Raw genomic sequence first — 22280 nt, 5'->3', positions numbered from 1 at the left:
AGCCCAGGAGTTCAAGGCCAGGCTGGGCAACATAGTGCTCTGCCTCTGCTGGGCTCTGTAGGGAATCCTTTCTGTTCTGAAAGAGTTATCATTTAACCCCCTTCACTGAGTGCGTTTCTGAGACCTTGCTGGGCACTATGGAAACTGCTTAGTTGAGAAAAGAGAAATAATACAAAAGCTTTTCTTTAGTCTGTTTAAGATACAATTTATTCAGTTCACTTTGCTTGCTTTTTATAAGAAGGTACAAGAGGCAGAGAGAGGTAATCCTTCTAGAAATAAAACTAATTGTTATTGAGCACTTGTATGTACCAGACACTACACTAAGCATGGTACTTGGGTTTTTAATTTATTACATGTAATGTCAGTAGGTTCAATTATATGATTGTAACATCTTCATGACCAGCAGCATGTATTTTAGAGTTAGAAATGTAGTCTGGTTTTTGAGAAGTTTTACAAGGTGTATGTCCAAAATTATTGTTCTTTCCTCATATGTCAGTGGGGGATAAATACAGCATTGCTCTCACTTCTTTGACTCTGGGTACTTTTTTGGATACATTTTCTTCAACACTGTTAAGGGGCCTTACTGTCAGATTAACCAATTATTTTTCCACAGTTGGTCACCAGACTTTGGAAAAAATCCACCTCACCAAAATTTTGGATATCCTGGTCTGTGGTCATGAAATGCTTTTCTTTTTGTAAAATCTATCACTGCATCTCACAGCAACTTGTTTTCACACATGTTCTAGTGGTTCCCATAACTTAGATTTGACAGGAGGCAAATTTACTAAAAATGAGACTAAAATGAATGACCAACTTTGAATTTTGTCAAATAACATTGAAAATTAATTATCTCATAAAAGGTAATTTTAATACCCCAAAAGTAAGATGGTTATACTCTCAGAATAAAAACTTTTTCCCTGCCACATTTTCAGTTGTTAAAATATGCTAAGAGCTATGCCCATATCTTTTCCCACCTGTGCAAATTTTTTAGAAGCCTAGGGTTGGTAGTAAGCTGTTGCTTTAATAACTCCTTTAAATAAGCATTATTAGCAGTTTCCATTACTTCTTGTAAATTCACACAATTTTATCTTGTCCATCTTTAAAAAATAGACATCTAATAACCAAATGTATTTGAATTGATACAGTATAAGTAACTTGTAGAACTTGAGGATAAGTGGTAAAAGAAAAAAAAAGTAACTTGGCTCTTGAAATACCTCTTGGGTTTCTAGAGCCTTCAAAATACAGCCCTGTTGTTACTGTGTCACATTATGATTGTTTTGAGGGCTGCTTCTGCTTACCTAGGAAACTACTCATGCCTTACTCAGCAAATGAGCACCACAATTACATAAACATCAGGTATCCAAAAGTGTTAGCAGGCTTGAGGTATGAATGATTCATTCATATGGGTAATTAAGCAAGTTGAATTATGGAAAGCACCTCACAATTCATACAATTCAGCTTTGAGTTCAATGCCAAATATGATGATTCATTAAGTTGCCTTTGTATTTTGTAACCTAATTTGTTAATAAGTTACAGGAAGCCAATTAAGCCAGCTGCTGATCTATATAGTACTACCTTCCTCATTGTGATTCCATAGTCTTCCAATAGAAATGTGCTATCAGAATCTGTATAGAGAGTTTGTAAATTCCACTATTTGACAAGGTTCTTAAGAATTATGTGGATGTTTTATTTGATACCTACCAAAGAAACCTAACTAATTGTGTAATACTTAACCCATTTAGAATTCAGTTGTGGCAGCATAACCAAACTGAAAAGACCAGGGGAGATGTTACTAATGCTTGTACTTTATTCAGAAGTGAGTGCCTCATTGGCTTGGTGCAGTGACTACACACCTGTAATCTCAGCACTTTGGGAGGCTGAGGTGGGTGGAGTACTTGGTCTCAGGAGTTCCATACCAGCCTGGGCAACATGGTGAGATCTCATCTCTACAAAAAAAATACAAAAATTAGCTGGGCACAGTGGCGCACCCGTAGTCCCAGTTACTTGGGAGGCTGAGGCACAAGAATCTCTTGAGTTGAGGAGGCCTAGGTTGCAGTGAGCCAAGATCGTGCCACTGCACTCCAGCCTGGGCAATAGGAGTGAAACTCTATCTTAAAAAAAAAAAAAAGTCTTTTTTTTTCTTCATCTAATCAAATTTATTGGGGCAGAAATCAGTACGAAGTTCATAGGACAGGAGGAAACCAATATAAACATCTCAGCATTGTAGGAAATTTGACCCATGGAAAGCAGGGCTGAATTAAAGACCACTTAGAAGGCCAGGAAAAGCAGGTAATTTAGATATAGTCAAAGTATGAAATCATTGATAGATCCGGAACAAGGCAATGATGTATGTGTTTACATATTACATCTACTTTATTAACAATTTTCCCTCTGTTAAACTAATATCGACTAACAGTAGTCTAGGTAAGTCAAGTTCAAATTAAATGGTAATTGAAAAGTCTTCTTTTTAAAAATTTTTTAATGGTAGAGGCAGCAGCTACCCAGAGTCTACTTATTCTTACTTCACACTGAATTCTAACAAGTTTGGTTATCTGATTTCTGCTTCTTAACAAATCACAAGTATTGAAAGGGTCTCGCAGAAGGGGTGAACTATAAAATGTGGCAGCTGACAGTAAGGCAGGGGAACAAAAATAAATTTAAGGTGAACATTAAAAGCATAGCAGCTTGAGACGATTCATAAGATTCTGCATACAACCGTCTCTGAGGACATCACTGTGATCAAATTATACAAGTGATATTTAGTGATGAATTGGAATCAAGATAAGTAAGTATGTGTTATTTAAAAAGGCAGGATATGTGTTGCATTTGGTGGTAACAATTTCCCCTTAGCTTTTTTTTTTTTTTTTTTTTTGAGACGGAGTCTTGCTCTGTCACCCAGGCTGGAGTGCAGTGGCGCGATCTCGGCTCACTGCAAGCTCCGCCTCCTGGGTTCACGCCATTCTCCTGCCTCAGCCTCTCCGAGTAGCTGGGACTACAGGCGCCCGCCACCACGCCCGGCTAATTTTTTGTATTTTTAGTAGAGACGGGGTTTCACCGTGGTCTCGATCTCCTGACCTCGTGATCCGCCCGCCTCGGCCTCCCAAAGTGCTGGGATTACAAGCGTGAGCCACCGCGCCCGGCTCCCCTTAGCTATTTAGTTAAAAGCTTAGTGCTTAACATGTTGGAAAATTTATGCGTAAAATATATTGACTTATTCCTTGATGATTGGAGGCTTTATCACAGGAAGTTTTCCCATTCAATTGAAACATTTTTCAAGCTTAATGACTATAATTTACTACATAATTTATTTTGTTAAAGTTTGAGGAAAACTAAAGCAGTAGCAATTTAAGTCATAGTAAATTTTGTTAGATGACTTCTTCCACTTTAGGGGGAATTAAAAATCATGTTTAAAAACCACATGTGCAGCAGTTCTGTGACTGCCTCAACACCTAGTTGGCCATATAGTCCCTTTGCAACACAGAGGTTGGAGTATAGAATATGCCCAAAGCTGTTTTGTTTTGTTTTAATTATGCTGCATCATCTGAGGTTGTGTTAACATAGTTTGTCCTAATAGTCTTTTACTGGAAAGTTGCTATATTTGATCATGTTCAGCAAGTAAACTAATTTTATCTACTTTCATATATTTTGAGACAATGTCTGGCCCTGTCACCCAGGCTGGAGTGCGGGGGCGTGATCCTAGCTCACTGCAGCCTCAGCCTCTTGTGCTCAAGCGATCCTCCCACCTCAGCCTCCCAAGTAGCTGAGACTACAGTCATGCTTCATCATGCCTGGCTAATTTTGTACTTTTCTAAGAGACAGAGTCTCACTGTGTTACCCAGGCTGGTCTTGAAGTCCTGGACTCAAGTGATCCTCCCTGCCTCAGCATTCCCAAAGTGCTGGGATTGCAGGCGTGTGCAACCATGCCTGGTGTTTTATCTTTTGCAGAAATCCAATTTAGTAAAGTCATGTTGTAGCAAGCATCATTTTAATATAAAAAGTGTACGGTTCATATTATTAGCAATTGTATAATTTTATATTAGTTATGGTCTTGAAGGACATTGAAAATCTGTTTAGAAAGACTGTGTTTTTCAACCAGAGATGACATCACTCTAACTTTCCTTTGATTTAAATGCTTGATTCTTTGCTTACAAAATTTCTGTTTTGAACAATTATGGTGAGAAAGTATATTTGTGATACTGTTTTCTTAGAATACTCTTGTCAGATAGATCAGCCATAATGTTAACACATTTCTGATCTCTATAAAAAGGCTGTAATTTTCAAAATAATATAGAAAAGGAAAAGAGGGTAGTACATTTCATAATTACTGAGATGAACCCTGTACTAGTGAGAAAATGAAAATGTTAACAATTTATTAAATTTTCAGATTTCCTGTAATTTTCTGTCACTAACCCTCATACATTTCTCTGCATGATCACACTAAAGATATAAATTAATCACATCCATTCAACAAATCAAGAAACTCAAAACTCACAAGTACAATCTTCAACTCTGTAGAATGCTACCAAGAAGTAAAATAAGATGAAGGTAGAAAGATTCTCTTTGAGGGCCAGATGCGGTGGCTCACACCTTGTAATTAATTCCAGCACTTTGGGAGGCCAAGGCGGCAGATCGCCTAAGGTCAGGAGTTCAAGACCAGCCTGGCCAACATCGTGAAAACTCATCTCTACAAAAATACAAAAATTAGCTGGGCATGATGGCGGATGTCTGTAATCTCAGCTACTTGGGAGGCTGAGGTGGAAGAATCGCTTGAATCCAGGAGGCAGAGGTTGCACTGTGCCAAGGTCGTGCCATTGCATTCCAGCCTGGGCCACAGAGCAAGACTATCTCAAAAAAAAAAAGAAAAAAGAAAAAAGAAAGATTCACTTTGAAATGCTGCATGCAACTATATAGCAACACATTGGAAAATCTAGAGAAAATGGGTAATTTTCTGGAAAAATATAAATGACCAAAACTAATCCAAGAAGAAATTTAAAATGTTAATAGACCAGTTACAAAGAAGAGAATGTAAAGTGATTTTTTTAAATCCATAATTTAAAAAGTACTAGGGTTGCAAGAAGGATAATTCCAATGTTAAAGTATCCCAAATTTTTTAAAAAAGGAAAATCCAATTCATTTCACATAGGCAGTGCAGCATTAATATGAAAACCTGATAAACACAAGACAAAACTATAGGCCAGGTGCAGTGGCTTACACCTGTAATCCCAGCACTTTGGGAAGCCAAGGCAGGTGGATCACTTAAGGTCAGGAGTTCAAGACCAGCCTGGACAATACGGCGAAACCCCATCTCTACTAAAAATACAAAAATTAGCCCGGCATGGTGGTGCCTGCTTGTAATCCCAGCTTGAACCCAGGAGGCAGAGGTTGCAGTGAGCCAAGATCACGCCACTGCACTCCAGCCTCGGTGACAGAGCAAGTCTCCGTCTCAAAACAAAAAAACAAAAAACCAAAACTATAGACCAATCTGACTTATACATATGAATGAATATTCTAAATAAAAACCCAGCACTGTTATCAATAATTGCAACAACAAAAAAGAGTAATACAGTACGCAAAGAGCATTGTATTTCAGGAATTCATGGGTATTTCAATATCAGTTAACTATAGTAATACAATTACATAAATGACATCAAAGAAGAGAAAAATGTGATTATATCAATAGATGCTGAGAGGGCTATTGTTAAGATTAAACATCCACTCCTAATGAAGATTCTTGAGTAAAATAGAAATTGAAGGAAAGTGTCTAAACATAACCATTATTTATGAAACGCCTACAAAACAAGTTTATTTTAAGTCATAAAAGAACGTTTCAATTAAAACAAGGAACCAGTAGGAATAGCTGCTGTCATTATTTGTTATTAAAGATTATCTTGGAGGATCCATGAATGTAACAAGATTTTTAAATGAAATAATAGTATAAATATATAGAAAACTTTTTGTGGGTATGATTATATGCCTAGGAAATCACAGAGATTAGGAAAAACAGAACTTTCAAATGTTTTAAAGAGGGATATTGGTAAGGTATTTGGAAATAAGATGATAATACAAAATATATTAGCAATAAGCACCTTGAAATGCTAATGGTAAAAATATTCACAATAACAAAAATAATAAAGGTAAAATAAATTCACCAAGAAAGAAGATCTATAAGAAAAAAACTATAAAAATGTTACCAAAAGCTATTGAATAAGAAACAGATGAGGCTAGGCGCAGTGGCTCATACGTGTAATCCCAGCACTTTGGGAGGCTGAGGCAGGAGGACTGCTTGAGCCCAGGAGTTCAAGACCAGCTAGGGCAAATTGTGAAATGCTATCTCTAAACAAAACAAAACAAAACAAAACAAAAAACTAGTTGGGCTTGGCGCATGCTTATAGAACCAGGTACTTGGGAGGCTGAGGTGGGAGGCTGGGGCTTCAGTGAGCTGAGATCCCACCACTGCACTCCAGCCTGGGTGACAAAGTGAGACCCTGTCTCAAAAAAACAAACAAAGCTCTTGTAAAAACATAAATCTCCTAAAATTATATATAAATTCAATTAAATTCACATTAGAATCACAAAAGCATTTTAAAATTGGATTAAATTATCTTAAAGTTCATGTAGAAGAATAGTCAGAAAATTGTACCAAAAAAAGACTATTAAGAGGAACTTTTCTCACCAGATATCGGCACCTACTATAGAACTGTTGGAATTGATCAATTAAGAAAAACAATTGTATTAATTAAGAATAAGCAAGAGTGGTAAAAAATTGAGAATCTACATGTAGATGAAAAATTAATATATGAAAATAAACAATTCAAAGAAAACAAAATTGGACCCTCAATTTACACTGAAGGCTTTGAAGTGACGCATAAAATGATTTTTAAAATGATTTAAATACGTACATAAATGGAGAGAGGAAGGGTAGGAGAGAAGCGGGAGAGAGAGAAAATAGAAGACTAAAGACAGGAACACATATGTGGAAAAAGATAACACTTAATGACAAAATATGTTTTATGTGAATATCAGTTATACATAATAAATATTGGGGACATTGCTTTGTGGGTTAAAGTAAAGCATTAAGAAACAGAGTAAGTGAACAAAAAATGAAAGAAAACTACCAAATTCCATGTATGATACCCCGTTTTGAAATTACATAAATTAAACATGTGTACACATAAGAAAATTTTAAACATTAAAATTCTCTTAACAAAACGGATTTGATAACACGAAGGCCATCGATGACCTTACCCACAGCAGCTTTGTTTAAATGGGGACTAAGGATGGAGCAAAATTTTTATTAGAACACTTTGAATAATGAATTAGCAAACTACAATAAACTGAAATCTTACCTACCAAATAATCTCAGTAAACAAATCTAAAAGAAATGAATAAAACAATCGTGAGCAAAAAAGGATAGAGTCACTGCATATAACGTAAATGAGACAAGGATGGCCTCGGTGTATTGGCGCCTAGGTTATTTCTTCACAGCAAGCTGAGACCCATTAGCTCAAAAGCCAACTGGCACCAAACTCAAATTTTTAAACATCCACTGGTGTTAAACATAGCCCAGACATGCAGATTTGTAGGCATTTAGAGCCTGCGTGATTTACATGCCCTGGGAAACTACGTCCAAAATCTGCTTGCCACAGATAAACTCTAGGCTGTAAAGACCCCAAGCTGCTTCTGCTCTTTGGAACTCTGTGAACTACAGACTCCATGCCATGCTGCTGAGTGATATCACTGAGACATGAAAGCCTCCTCTCTGATCCTTTCCTCCCTCAGGAGTTCCTTTGCCCTCCTCCCCTTCTGAGTGGTGGCTCCCTTGTCTCAATCCTCTGGTCCATCTCTTGCTGTGAAGGCCTTCCCCAGGATACAAACCTGACAAGAGATCATCCTGATAAAGCCCATGTGTGCTTCTGTCACATCTTTTTCTATATTTTTCTAATTTTTTTCTAAACTTTTCTAATTTTTTCTTAATTTTTATAAAATTGTGGATACCTAATAATGTAGTCTCAAAATAAATAAAGCCAAAATTAGAATTGGAATGAGCAATAAAAAAATCCACAAACACAGTGAGAGATTTTAACAATTCATTTTTAGTAATTGAATAAATAAACATAAAATTAGTAAGGCTAATCAACAGTTAAAGAATTTCTATTCTTTTCAAGCACACTTGCAGTATTTACAAAAATTGACCAGATATTAGGCCTAAAGGTAGTATCAAATATTTACATTGGTATAACAAATGTGTAATAGTACTATTAGAAATCAATAACAAAAACTTATCCAAAAGTAATCCATGAATTTTAGAAACTAAAAACAGCTTCCAAATGATTCATGGAAGCAAGAAGAAATTATAATAAAAATTAGAACATGCTTAAAATTGAATGAAAACGAAAAGATTACAGATCAATATACATGTAAAATAACTGAAGCAGTTCTTAGTGTGAAATTTACCAGAAGCAATTCACATTCATGGGAAGGACAACAGCATACATTTAGAGACTTGTCCAAGATGTATATTAGTTCTTTGACTCTCTGTCCTAATGTAGTCCAGAGACCTGAGCTGTCTGGATATTCTGTAGAATGTTACATTTGTCCATTTTATTTACCAGTTAAAATAGACTGGGTAAGAAATAGCATGTTGGATGGCCTGGTGAGACACATGCATCCCTGAGAGAGAAAATCGTCTGAAGATTTAAGGACCTGTGACACCAGTAGCAGAAGATTTTAGGGGGCCCATTGGTCCCCCTATACTAAGGAATACTGTTCTGACACATTTGCTGAGTGACACAGAAGGCTGCCACCTTTGACAAAAGCTTAGGGCAGAAAAGGCCTCTGCAGCAGGTCCAGGATCCAGTGCAAGCAGCCCTACTGTTTGAGCCATACAATCTAGTAGGCTCTATGGTATTAGAAGTATATGCAGTTGGAAAAAGCACCATGTAGAGTTTATAGCAAACCCTAATAGAAGATTCACACATAGTCTTGTGGGGTTCACTAGCACGGTCATGCTATCTGCAAGTAATTGTATATTGTATAAATATATAGCATAATTGTGTACTTTAATAGGTCCTAGCATGCTACTGCATCTAGGTAGAGATGGACTATCTGACAACAAATATTAAGTGACCATGTGGCTAAAAGTTCCCACCATGAGTTTGGTCTTGTTAGATCTATCAGATCACAAGGACAGGCTGGCTCAGCAACAAATCATAATAAAATAGAAGTAGCACATTGAATTAGTCCATTTTCACATTGCTATAAAGAACTACCCAAGACTGGGTAATTAATAAACAAAAGAGGTTTAATTGACTCACAGTTCCATATGGCTGGAGAGGCCTCAGGAAACTTACACTTACGACTAAAGGCAAAGGTGAAGCAGGCACCTTCTTTACAAGGCAGCAGGAGAGACAGAGAGCAAGGGGGGATGTGCCAAACACTTTTAAACTATCAGCTCTCATGAGAACTCACTCACTATCATGAGAACAGCATGAGGGAAACTGCCCCCATGATCCAGTCACCTGCCACCAGGTCCCTCTCTCTACATGTGGGGATTATAATTTGAGATGAGATTTTGTGGGGACACAGAGCCAAACCATATCACATCAAGGACTGGGCATGAGAAAGACTAGAGGACACAAGTAAGCAATATGATCAGGTGATCCAGGTCCCCACATTATCAAAATTGTGACACTAGATTCTCTCCCTCAGCTGGCAACTCTGGCTATGTGGGAGTTCCAATATTGCTAAAAGAGGAAAAAAGCTAAGCTTGTTCATTGGAAGATCAACTCAGGATGTGGATGTAAGTAAAAAATGATAGCAGCCTACTTCAGCTATGGAAAGATAGCAGTAGATTAAATCCTCCCAAGGACGGTTCAACATATACGAATCAATAAATGTGATATACACATTAACAGAATGAAGGACAAAAACCATATGAATATCTCCATGGATGCAGAGAAAGCATTTGACAAAATTCAACATCTTTCTGTAATAAAAACTTTCAACAAATTAGGTATCAATGTCCATGTAACACAATAAAGACATATATGACAGGCCCACAGCTAATATCATACTCACTGGTAAAAAGTTGAAAGCTTTTTCTCTAAGATCAGAAACAAGATGGATGCCCATTTTCACCACTTCTATTCAAGTTCTAGCCAGAATAATTAGTCAAGAAGAAGAAATAATTTATTTTTTGTATTTTTAGTGGAGACAGGGTTTCACCGTGTTAGCCAGGATGGTCTTGATCTACTGACCTCGTGATCCGCCTGCCTCGGCCTCCCAAAGTGCTGGGATTACAAGCGTGAGCCACCGCGCCCAGCCCACCTCATAGATTAAATCCTAGGTCACTACATGGGAACAGGCCAGACTCCTCTCCACTGCACACCGCACAAACTTCCCGAGGCCCCACCCCATAATCCCAGTGTGCAGGTGGGCATTATTCAGAATCAGTGGGGAAAGGGTGGCTTCAACCAGGACCCGCAGTCCAGTTTATCAGCCTTCAGGCTGTTTTAGTCTTGAAGGTGGGGTTTTACCGGGGGACCCTTGGCTGCCTCCTGTCTCTATCACTTTCACATTAGGTGCTTTGTGGTGAAAATGGTTTCAAGGGTGATGGCATTGTACATTTTGAGACACAGAAGCAGCTGAAAGATCTATTAAAAAATGAAATGGATGCTTCTAAATGATAGCAAAGTCTTTGTTGGATTAAGTCTTGTAAACAATGAAAAGCAGAACTCGGAGTCAAAAAGTTCACCAATGTTTACAGGAAGATTTTTGGAGAAGACATGGATGGTAGGTGCCTTAGAGATCTCTTTGGCAAGTTGGGATCCGTCTTAAGTGTGAAAGTAGTGGTTAATGAAAGTGGAAAACCCAAAGGTTTTGGATTTGTCAGCTTTGAAAGGCATGAAGATGCACAGATGAGATGAACAGAAAGAAGCTCAATGGAAAACAAATTGATGTTGGTCAAGCTCAGAAAGAAGTAGAATGGCAGATGGAACTTGTGTGCAAATTTGAAAAGATCAAGCAGTATAGGATCACCAGATAACAAAGTGTTAACATTTATGCAAAAAATCTTGATGGTATTGATGAATGTCTCTGGAAAGAACTTTCTCCACTTGGTACAATCACTAACGCAAAGGTTATGAAGGATGGTTGTCACAACAAAAGGTTTGATTTGTGTATGCTTCTCCTCTCCAGAGGAAGCAACTAAAGCACTTTCAGAAATGAATGGTAGAATCGTGGGCACTGAGCCATTGTATATAGTATTAACTCCATGGGAAGAAGAGCAATGAAGAGCACCAGGCTCAGCTCATTAACCAGTACAGTATGTGCAAAGAATGGCAAGTGTAAAAACTATGCTCAACCTGGGAATCAGCCCCTATCAGCCAGCACCTTCTTCAATTGACATCATGGCAGTTATCCCACAGACTGACAGCCATGCTGCAAAGTATTCTCCTAGCCAAACTGCTCAACTAAGATCAAATCCTCCCTAAATTGCTCAGGGTGCCAGACCTGATCCATTGAAAATATGCCCAAGCCACTCCTAGCTCACTACATTTAGTAGTAAGAGACCAGCTTCTTCACAGCTTCCACGAGTCATGTCAACACAGCTGTTGTAACATATCAACACAGACAATAGGAGCACATCCTGCAGTTGCCGCTACTGCTACTACAGATACTCCTGCTATTTGCACCATTTCACAGTATAAATATGCTATAGAAGCTCACAATCCTCAATGGCATTTTCATGCACAGCCCCAAGTTACCATGCAGCAGCCTGCTGTTCATGTAGAAGGTCAAGAACCTTTGACTTCCATGATGGCATCTGCTCCTCCTCAAAAGCAAAAGCAAACAAGTGAATGGCTCTTTCCTCTTCTTCAAGCTATGCCCTAGTCATGCTGGTAAAATCATTGGCATGTTGTTGGAGATTGGTAATTTAGAACTTCTTCATATGCTTGAATCTCCAGAGCCTCTCTATACTAAAGTTCACAAAGGTATAGCTGTACTACAAGACCACCAAGCTAAAGAGGCTGCCCAGAAAGCAGTTAATGGTGCCACTGGTGTTCCAATTGTTTAAAACTGATCAGGGACCACAGAAAGAAACTTGTGCATCACTGAAGAAAAATATCTCAATATCAAAAACCTTAAATACTATGGAAAAAATTTGTAAAGTATAAAATAAATTTAAAAAGGAAACTTTGAACTTTACATACCAAGCAAATGTCAGATCTAACAAATGCAATGATAGTCCTAGATTACTTATTGATTTGAAAACAAAAAATCCTCCCCAAATAATAAAATATAAAAACACTGTAATGCTTTTCAGACTCTGTGATAAATAATTTTCAGCAAAGTATAAAAATTTAAAGCATTCCTTTAATTTTGTAGTTAGTTAGTGTGGAATAGCTAAGAATGTCACTTCTGTTTTAAGTAACAGAATTGATAACTGAGCAAGGAAAGGTAATTTGGATTATAAAATTTTGCTTTAATAAAAATTCCTTAAACAGTGAAAAAACAGGCAAAGATACAAAAAAAGTTTATAAGAAACAACAATCTTGTATTTATTTGTTATTTTATTTTATTTTTTTGAGACGGAGTCTCGCTCTGTCACCCAGGCTGGAGTGCAGTGGCATGATCTTGGCTCACTGCAACCTCTGCCTCCCGGGTTCAAGTGATTCTCCTGCCTCAGCCTCCCGAGTAGCTGGGACTACAGGCAACTGCCACCACGCCTGGCTAGTTTTTTTGTATTTTTAGTAGAGACAGGGTTTCACTATGTTAGCCAGGATGATCTCCCTCTCCTAACCTCATGATCCATCCGCCTTGGCCTCCCAAAGTGCTGGGATGGTGTGAGCCACTGTGCCCAGCCTTATTTGTTTAAATACTATAAACACTAATATCATACACATGGTTAACTGGTTGTAATTTTTAAATTATATTAATAAATTTTTATAAAAACTTTTTATAAATAAAAAAATTTCAAATAAATAACAACATCTGCCACACTACCTTAAAAGGGCGACTATTTCAGTATAATAAACATATATCACAGACACTTAGAGAAAGTTCAATAAATAAAGAATAAAAAGAATAGGTACAACAATTTTCCTCCTAATCAAAAACACAATTCCTTATTTTGAAAATTATTTCTTATCTCTCTTTTATTAAAATAAACTTTCTACTTTGAAATCTAGTCCTCTTGTGAATGTAAAATACTATCTTGTAAATATATATATATATATTTTTATTATTATTATTTTTTGAGACAGAGTCTTGCTCTGTTTCCTAGGCTGGAGTGCAGTGGTGCGATCTCAGCTCACTGCAACCTCTGCCTCCTGGGTTCAAGCGATTCTCCTGCCTCGCCTTCTGAGTAGCTGGGATTACAGGTGCGCACCACCACACCTGACAAATTTTTGTGTTTTTAGTGGAGACGGAGTTTCACCATATTGGTCAGTTTGGTCTTGAACTCCTGACCTCGTGATCTGCCCGTGTTGGCCTCCCAAAGTGCTGGGATTACAGGCATAAGCCACAACACCCTGCCTATATTTTTATTTTCTTATAAGTGACAATGAGATGCCCTCATGATTTAAATAGTAGTCAAAACACAGGCACAGTTTAAATTTTTAGAATTTGAGTACTAGAATTACAATATTAGAAAATAGAGTCTGTACTTTGTTGTAAAACTATAAGGAGAAAATGTCACTAAAACAGTAGCTATTTTATCTTTTCCCAGAGTTATTCTCCTAGAGTGTATTTTCTAACAGTTATTTCCCAGAGGGTTTTAGAACTTTTGGCAGTTTTGGTGATACATTCTGTAAAAGCCCTTAGTCTTAATAGGAATAACACATAGTTTTGATTGTCTTAAATTTTAATTGCTTCACTTGGCAAATTTGTGTGTAAATTTCATATTCTGTGGTATTTTAATACCTTGCTTGTGGAGAAGAGGAAAAAGAGAAATGAAAGAAATATTCAGTCCTTGCATTGAGCTTTTGCCAAAGAAGTCTAAACAATTTCTAAGATGCCATTCAATAAGGCCATTTTAGAAGCATTTATATGACTCTTATAACTTTAAAATAAAGAGTCTTGAAGTTAATTAAAACTCACTTTGCTTGTGATGGGTTCTACATTAACATGGCAGATTTAATCAGCCAGAATTAAAAGGTAATTCTGTATTACTAAGGAGAAGAAACTGCCACATGACAGTAGTCTCCAAATCTTTCATTTTTGGAGGCTGCCTTTTATGCCTAGATTTTAAAATACTAATTGAAAAAAATATAGTTTACTTCCATTTGTGATTTAATTTTATTTCTATAAATAAAAATACAGATAGTGTTTCATCTAAAAACTGCTAAACCAGACTTTCATTTTAAGGGCATGGCAGAAGTAAGGAAAGACTAACTTGGTTCTATTACTTAACATATTATTTATTCAGGTAGTCACCAAAACCAGAATTTAAAATCTATTTAGTTAACCCATTTAAAGTTGATGTGTTTTATTCCTTTTTTTTTTCTTTTTGTGGTGATATTTTTAACTGAATTACTGGACATCATGGGGAGTTCTCCTCCTCCTATTTGGAAACTTAGGCTATCTTACCAAGTTCAATATTCAAAGTTTTTCTTTCTGCCATTAAGTTTAGTTTTATATTAAGCTCAGTTTGTATTATGATATCAAAGTCAGCCTGAGGGATTACTTTAAACTTTCCTAGGGTATTTACAGATTTAATTTGTTCTTACAGTATGTAAATACCAAGAGAGCATTCCATTTAATATTATTTTTATTAAATTAACTTTGGAGTAAAAAGTCCAAGAAAAGCCTTGTACTGAAATCACATGTTTACTAAATCCTGGATTTTCTGTACGGTCCCCACATATTTCTACTTTAAAATTCTTCTGTCATGTGAAATAATTCATTAAAAGAAGCAGGCAGATGATGACAGGTAAACTTTTTAATGATGTTCTAATGTTGACAACTGCAGTTTTATTTTGCTTGGATCATAATGGCGTGTAAGCATTTTAGGCCCCAGAATGGTCGTAAGTAGAGCTCCATTTGGAGCTGTGATCAAGATGGCTAAAAATGCTACTGTCATCACATCCTTCGCATATGGTTCCAAGTGGGGTGTGGAGACTCTTGCTGTTTCTAGAGCCAGAGGACCTAACACAGCCTGCATTTAGGGGTAAAAATGGGGCATAAAGAAAAATATTAAACTGAGTTAATATATAATGTAAATGGCTCTGTTAAAATAAACAAAACCTAGTACTAGACTATTAGAAAAAAAAGTATTCAGTAATTTTCATAAGTTACTCATCAGTTCCATGTTCCTCCTAGCAAATATATGTGGAGGAAGAGTACAATAGTGACAAATCAGCAGGCAAACATTTTTGGGCTGATTTTGCACTCTTGTCCTCTCAGTGTTCCTCTATTCAAATATCTCTTTTGAGTGTTGCCCTCATAACACCAGGAGTTCTAATGAAACCAATTTTGCTTAGTTGCCTTTACCATGTACCAGTGGTTCTTGACTACAAGAAGACAACATAAAATATTAAGATTTCTTATGGTTCTCTAGGATTTGTTGCCCTTCTTCTCATTGTTCTCCCTATTCAGGGGGCACTGGGTGATAGCAGAACTGACAGCAGGCTTGGAATCTAGCCAACTGGGTTTGAATTCTATTTTTGTTGCAACTAGGTTAGTGACCTTGTACAAATGACTCACACTCTCTAACCTTCTACTTACTTACGTGTAAAATGAAGGACAAAATACTTATCTTACTGGACAGTTGTGAAAATTAAATATGAGAATGCAAAGAACACCTGGCACACAGTAGGTATTCAGATAGTAGTAAGTTTCTTTCTCCTTCACTCCTCATCCCCTGCCAGGTCAGAGAATTAGTTCCTTTGAAGTTTTTGTTTTAGAATGACTCTACTGGGTCACAAGTTTTTTTCCCTAGTTACCTTCTACCACATTATTTTTAATAACATAAAGCAAATTTCTTGCTAACCCTCTTTCTTTGTGTTTAATAATCTAGGCATGAAATTGCCTTAAAGTTTTGGGGAATTAAATACCAATATATAAGATTTTCTATGGAGTTGCAAAGTAACAACACAATGGTAGAAATATTACCTCTGATATGCAACATTATGGCAAAAGAACCCCTCAATTTAAGATCAATTTCTATATCCTAAATCAATAATTTAAAATGGTATCATTTTTATATCATAACTTTTAATGTACTGAACATGAGCCAGTGTGCTGGAGGATGCTAGGGAGAAAAAGACAATCATGCAGAAAACCAACTTGAAAGAATCTTACAGTTTAGAAGAGGATTTGAACATAAAAGAACTGCCAACAGAAAAAACAAAAACCAAAACCAAACCCATTGACTTTTAAGAGATGATGATGATAATGGTGAAACTAGAAATAATATTTATATAGTTATATGGCATTCATCATATGGCAGGTATCATTCTTAAAGCTTTCCATTTATCAATTCATTTAATTCTTATGACAACCTTATTACATGAGGACTTTTATTAGATGATAAATGATTTCCTCCTAGTGACTGAAATTTAATATTATTCCTTTAAAAGAATCCAATTGCCAAGCTGATCTTACATTTGTAAACTAAATTATTTACTTACTCTCCTAATAGCTTCTAATTTTCCACTCTAATTTCTATCAGTAACTCGAAACTAAGGAAAAAGAGAAAGCTGAACCTTAGCCAATTTTATTTTAGCAGCAGAGAACGGTGGAAGAGGATAAAGGTGAAAATAATTTAAAATTGAAATTTAAATATTTGTTGATCTTATTTTCTTGTGACATTATTGTTATCTATTATTGCTGTTGTGACTCTATTTGTATAAATAATTAATTTTTTATGTCTTGCCAGTTCCTGGAACCAGCTTGATATTCTTTGTGTAGAAGCTAGCCTGGAGCCAGCAGACAGGAATAGGCAGAAACAGAATAATACTGCAGGACTCGAGTGAGTGGTCTCTTTCCTCATACCTGCTTTTCTTTTTTCCCTGCTTTATGAAAATTATGAAATAATAAAACAAAATTGCAAGAGTATTGTTGGAAGGAGAGAGAACAGATACTCCTTTCGTAGATTTATTATCCCCTACAGTACACATTAAAAATAAAAAGTTATTATTTATATTACTTGAAGGTAAGATAAAATAACAACATTGTTAACTGAGCACCACCATATGCCAGAGAGAGTGCTAAGCACTTTACATGGATTATCTCATTGAATCCTGACAACACTGCTAAGAAATAGATACAGTCATAGACTTCATTGTAAGATGAGAATACTGAAGGACTGCGATTAGAAAATAATTTTCCTGAGGTTATAGGCAAGTAACATGGTATTCAAAACAGGTAGTCTGGCCCTATGAACCTGCTTTTCTAACATGATAATAGAGGTTTTTTTGCATGAAAATTTAGGAGCTTCTGTTTTGGAATAACAACTAAGAAAAGAGCCACAGGAAATTAAGGTATATTATGCTGCCAAGTTAAACAGTCGAACAAGAAGTAGCAATATATTTTAGTAGGAGGAGAAGATCCTTGCATAACAGGGCAAAATTACAAGGTTTCCCTTTCCATTCATTCATTCTTGCAGGCATGCAATACATATTTGCCTCCTGCATGTCAGGCACTGTGTTAAGTGCCAGGGAGATATAATGAAAAACAACTGCAACAACCAGACACTGTCCCTGTCCTTACGTAGTCTATCAAGGGGATGGGGGCAGGGATTTAGCTGTTAACCAAATAGTATACAAATAAATGTGTAATTAAAAACAATATATGTGCATTTGTGTGATGGAGTGAGTGGCAAGGTAGGAAAAGTATTTTTTAAAAAATCAATGTGTCTCTATTTTACTTTACTTTTTTTTGTGACAGGGTCTCACTTTGTCACCCAAGCTGGAATGAAGTGGCGTGACCTCAGCTCACTGCAGCCTCAACCTTCCGAGTTCAAGCAATCCTCCTGCCTCAGCCCCCAAGTAGCTGTGACTACAGGTGCGTGCCACCACACCTGACTAATTTTTTTGTATTGTTTGTAGAGACGGGGGTTTTACCATGTTGCCCAGGGTGGTCTTGAACTCCTGAGCTCAAGTGATCTGCCTTCCTCAGCCTCCCGAAGTGCTAGGATTACAGGCATGAGCCACCATGCCTGGCCTGTGTCTCTACTTTTTAAAATCATAACATTTAGCTTTGTTATATTCAGCAAAATATAACAACTCCAATTTTCAGATATATTCTTATTATATATTTTAGGAAAATAAAAAACATATTTTCATAAACTTAGGAAGTACTTATTGAAAGAATACTTTTTAATTTCAAAATAATTGCTTTTAAAACTGAGATTTAAAAAGGTTATATTGGCTGGGCCCAATGGGTTATGCTTGTAATCCCAGAACTTTAGGAGGCTGAGGCAGGAAGATCACTTGAACCTAGGAGTTCAAGACCAGCCTGGGCAACATAGCAAGACCTCCTCTCTACAAAAAAATCAGAAAAAAAAAAAGGCCAGGTGCAGTGGCTCATGCCTGTCATCTCAGCACTTTGGGAGGCTGAGGCGGGTGGATCACTTGAGGTCAGGAGTTTGAGACTAGCCTGGCTAACATGGTGAGACCCCATCTCTACTAAAAATACAAAAATTAGCTGGGTGTGTTGGTGTGCACCTGTAATCACAGCTACTGAGGAGGCTGAGGCAGAAGAATCGCTTGAACCTGGGAGGTGGAGGTTGCATTGAGCTGAGATCATGCCACTGTACTCCAGCCTGGGCAACAGAGTAAGACTCTGTCTCAAAAAAAAAAAAAAAAAATCAGAAAAAAAGCAGTTGGGTGTGATGGCAAGTGCCTGTGATCCTAGCTACTCAGGAGGCTGATGTGAGAGGATTGTTTGAGCCCAGGAGGTTGAGGCTGCAGTGAGCTGTGATCATGCCACTGCACTCCAGTTTGGGTGACAGAGTGAGACCTGTTCTCAAAATGAAAATAAAAATAAAAATAGAAAAAGGTTACATTAAGTTTCTTTGTTTGTTTTTGTTTATTTATTTATTTATTTGAGATTGAGTCTTGCTCTGTCGCCCAGACTGGAGTACAGTGTGCCATCTCAGCTTACTGCAACCTCTGCCTCCTGGGTTCAAGCGATTCTCCCATCTCAGCCTCCTGAGTAGCTGGGACTGGTTACATTAATTTTAATGAATAGTTATGATCAATCAAACATTTAAAAAGTAAGGATAATAGCTCATATTTTGTGACTGGAGTAACATTTTTCATTTTAAATTTCAAAAGCATCAAAACGAAAGCATTAAGCAATAGGCTTAATATGTTCTTACCTGTACTGTAGCTTTGGGCATCCACGCTAAAGCAATAAATATTTTCTCCTTAAAACTAAAACCAGCAAAGCACATCAATAGATAGGTGGTTAAAATTCGAACACATAATGCCAAACTCAGAGTGGCAACAGATATGCCTACAACAGATGAAAACAAACATAAATAACAAAATATTTGTGAAGAAGTGTTCTTTATGCCCAGGAATATGATTTCTAAAACTTTTGAAAACATTTTAAGGCTATTGTCTCTTCATGTGTTTATTTTTTACATAAAAACAATGATTATAAAAAATGAATACGATGGAGGATTCTCTGTAAAGTGCAAGACAGTATCTGATAGTGGAGGTACCATGAAAAATAAGACAGATGACATTTATACAATTCTGAACTAATAGACTTTTTTTGAATACTTTTATTATTATTAATAATAATTTACTTTTTGAGAAGGATTCTTGCTCTGTCACCCAGGCTGGAGTGCAGTGGTACAATCTCAGCTCACTGCAACTTCTGACTCCCGGGTTCACACAATTCTCCTGCCTCAGCCTCCCGAGTAGCTGGGATTACAGGCACGCACTACCACACCTGGCTAATTTTTGTATTTCTAGGAGAGAGGGGGGTTCCCCATGTTAGCCAGGCAGGTCTTGAACTCGTAACTTCAAGAAATCCGCCTGCTTCGGCCTCCCAAAGTGCTAAGATTACAGGCATGAGCCACCACACCCAGCTGATAGTTTTAAATGAAAGTACTCAAAAAGTGCTGATCGTATCAAACATGTTCCCTCAGGAAAGAAATCTTACATTTATTTCCTCAGATAACTCAGGGAAGATATTCAGGGCTGTCCTTGGTTTAAAAAAAAAAGAGCACACAGTTTAAAGGAAGAGCAATATGAAAATATGACACTGTATCAACATGTGTTTCTGAAGAAGGTCCTTGTAGCCATTCAAAGATATATTGTAAATAAAAATAAATGTATTTATAATTTTCTTAAATATTTATGAATTTCATATTTTTTGTGCTCTAATTATTCTTACCAACAATATTTGATTCAAGTGATGAAATAGATACTTCTGCTCCAACTAAGCCAAAAAGAAGTGGTTGAAAAATATTCCATACATTTGTAATAATCTTTTGGACTTTAATCTATAGAAAAGAGAAATACATTTATAATTATTTTGGCACATAAATATATTTCAGAAACTTAAAGTCTCTCCCGCCTTTTTTTTTCTTTTCACTTTTTAAGTATTTTAGAGATGGGATCTTGCTCTGTTGCCCAGGCTGGAGTGTAGTGGCATAATCATAGCTCACTGTAGCCTTGAACTCCTGGGCTCAAGTGATCCTCTCGCAGCCTCCCAAGTAGAACTACAGGTGTGTACCACCATGCTGGGCTAATTTTTAAATTGTTTATAGAGATGGGGTCTTGCTATGTTGCCCAGGATGGTCTAGAACTCCTGTCCTCAAGTGATCTCTGGCTGTGGCCTCCCAAAGCACTGGCATTATAGGCATGAGCCACCATGCCTGGCCTGAAGTCACTTAACATTTAATAAATTTAAGACACTTTATTTTAATAAAAATGTTAAACTTAATTAATAAAAACTGAGCACTTCAATAGTTTTACTCAAACATTTAGGTAGAATTTGATTAAAAGAAACTCACAAAGCAATAAAATAATACTATTTGGCCATTTTGTCACAGAATAAGTGATGTCCTTAGGGTTCTAGCCATGTTTTGTATGAGTTCCAGATTTTGTCTGTAAGTTAACTGAACAGAGATAGAACTACATCATGCCTGATGAGAACATACCTAGTTCATGCAAACATTTGGGTTCTTAGAAGGGGGTTGGGAAGCCCTCCACTAACAACCATCCTGGAACTCAATCCCATTAAAGTGAATCCTGATATATATAGCATATACTACTAGGAAAAACAATTTAGAAATCTGCTAGGCCTGCTTTCAAAGAACCCATGTTGAATACTTTAAAGTTACTTTTTCCTTTAAACAAAACCAAAACATATATTAGATTCTCATTTAGCTGCCTACCCAGCTTCCCTTTCTGGAAACGAATGCCTCCCAGTGCTACTTCCCCAATTAAAAGATTACAGGAAAGGCCCCTATTGGCCTACATTACTCTGGCTCTTCTCCAGGAATTTGGATGAAGAGATTTCAGTCTCAGTCTGGGTTTAACATTTTTTTTTTTTAAACAGAAGATACATAAGAACTTTGATGTCTCTTCCTTGAGGCATAAACTATCTTCATAACTATTTCCCTTATGACTGTGTTTTCTGATCCCCACTTACTATAGTTTAAAAAAAGAAAAACAATGTTACTATTCTTTACAGCATAATTATCCTATTTGTTACTTTTAATCTTTAAAACTCGTTTTAGTTCTGTTTCTTTTACCATTTAAAAAAATTCTAGCAGTTTTAATTTTATTTATTGATTTGCATTTCATTCATTTCATTTCTTTTATAATTATGTTTATGTAAGAATACTAAACAAAATGCCACTATGATTTTTGGTTAGGGAACTTCTCAAGCTGATTCTAAAATTTATCTAAGAAAGAATATGTGTAGGAACAGCCAAAAAATACGTTAAAAAGAAGTATAATCTATATTAGATTTTGACACATAAAACTGCAGTGATTTAAAACAGTGGTGTTGGCATAGAAATAGAGAAGTAGGATTAAATAGACTTCAGAATTAATATATATGGGAGAATTTAGTTCATGTTAAAAAACCGAACTATTAATGAATTGGTCAATAAATAAACAATTTGGCAAAAAATGACTGTCTAGTTTATGTGCATATATCTGTATGTACATATTCATCACATGCAAGTATATATGTGTGTCTGAATATGTATGTATATTTATGTATGTGTGTATAGATATATATATCTATACACACACACATCAGGCATGATGTAGTTCTATCTCTGTTCAGTTAACTTACAAACTGTATGT

At 36.5% G+C, this 22280-nt stretch overlaps 1 protein-coding gene across 7 annotated transcripts in view; it reads right to left on the bottom strand.

Moving 5' to 3' along the window:
* Window positions 1-22280, bottom strand: part of SLC9B1 (solute carrier family 9 member B1) — a 139370-nt gene that overhangs the window by 3461 nt on the left and 113629 nt on the right. For 5 of the 7 annotated variants that reach the window (XM_058432521.1, XM_032176287.2, XM_058432529.1 and 2 more), the window contains 3 exons: window positions 20353-20461; window positions 19325-19461; window positions 14927-15157 (listed from right to left, as the gene is read on the bottom strand). In XM_058432521.1, the coding sequence (XP_058288504.1) occupies window positions 14942-15157; window positions 19325-19461; window positions 20353-20461 (462 nt within the window). In that variant the 3' untranslated portion in view covers window positions 14927-14941. Of the gene's footprint in view, window positions 1-1853; window positions 1947-14926; window positions 15158-19324; window positions 19462-19835; window positions 19925-20352; window positions 20462-22280 lie in introns of those variants that run through there. The other 2 variants (XR_009211357.1, XM_058432526.1) reach the window with 2 other exon arrangements.

The sequence above is a fragment of the Hylobates moloch genome, unplaced genomic scaffold (assembly GCF_009828535.3).
Source record: "Hylobates moloch isolate HMO894 unplaced genomic scaffold, HMol_V3 SCAFFOLD_2, whole genome shotgun sequence".
Taxonomy (NCBI): domain Eukaryota; kingdom Metazoa; phylum Chordata; class Mammalia; order Primates; family Hylobatidae; genus Hylobates; species Hylobates moloch.
This window is presented reverse-complemented; position numbering and strand designations above follow the sequence as displayed.